This window comes from Rhea americana, unplaced genomic scaffold (assembly GCF_003343005.1).
Source record: "Rhea americana isolate MKP2758 unplaced genomic scaffold, rheAme1 scaffold_482, whole genome shotgun sequence".
In the NCBI taxonomy this organism is placed as follows: domain Eukaryota; kingdom Metazoa; phylum Chordata; class Aves; order Rheiformes; family Rheidae; genus Rhea; species Rhea americana.
In genome coordinates this window covers 24570-25416 of record NW_028186626.1, presented here as the reverse complement: position 1 = coordinate 25416, position 847 = coordinate 24570, and the positions used below count along the sequence as shown (strand labels likewise).

At 71.3% G+C, this 847-nt stretch overlaps 1 protein-coding gene across 1 annotated transcript in view; it reads left to right on the top strand.

Moving 5' to 3' along the window:
* Positions 1 to 552: 552 nt before the first annotated feature.
* Positions 553 to 847, top strand: part of COMMD7 (COMM domain containing 7) — a 5778-nt gene continuing 5483 nt past the window's right edge. Inside the window, exon 1 of the mRNA XM_085316984.1 lies at positions 553 to 558. Coding sequence (XP_085173110.1) covers positions 553 to 558 — 6 coding nt within the window. The remainder of the gene's footprint in view (positions 559 to 847) is intronic.

Genomic DNA, 847 nt, shown 5'->3' with positions numbered 1-847 from the left:
GCTCCGCTGCCCGCAGCAGGACTACGTCAAGCTTTAGCCCTTTCTGGGTGCAGGCCTGCACCCCGAGCTCGGGCGGCAGCGAGCCCGGCGGGGACCGAGGCGGCAGCGCTTCGCAGCTCCCCTGCCCTCCCGCGCTGCTCTCAACCAGGGGCACTTTCTGCTTCCCGACTTCAGCGAAAACGGGACCCACATCTTCCCGGGCAGCCCCCGCGAACGCCGGTGCCGCCCGGCAGCGGCGCGGCGCAGACGGCGCCGGAGCAGCAGCCCGGCCTGCGCGGCCGCGGGCGCTGCCCTCGCCTCCGGCTGGGGCTCCGCGCCCGCGAGGCGAGCGCACGCCCCCGGCGCTTCAAATCGAGCCCGTGGGTAAACGCTGACGGGACGGAGACCTCGGAGGGACGAGCACGGGGCTGCACGGACACGCGCACGCTGCAGCCCCGGCTCCGCCGCGGGATGGGGCAGGGGAGGGAAGGAGGAGGGAAGGAGAGGGAGAAATGGAAAGGGAAGGGGAAGGGGAAGGAAGGGGGAGGCGAAGGGCAGGGCACACGCAGGCCCATGTGGGCGCGTGAGGGGCACAAAAGGACACACGCAATGCACATGTGGGGCACACAAGGACATGCAGGGCGCACGCAGCACACACGTGGGCTGTGCAGTGCACACGCCATGCACACGCAGCTCACGTGAGGCACACGCAGTGCACATGCAGGGCACACACAGTGCATGTTAAGTGCACACGTGGGACACACGCAGTGCACACAAGCGGCACCCAGCGCACTCCCGGTGCACACGCAGCGCACACGCAGCCACGCGCAGGCGCCCGCTGCGGGTGCCCCGGCGGCAGCCCCGGGGC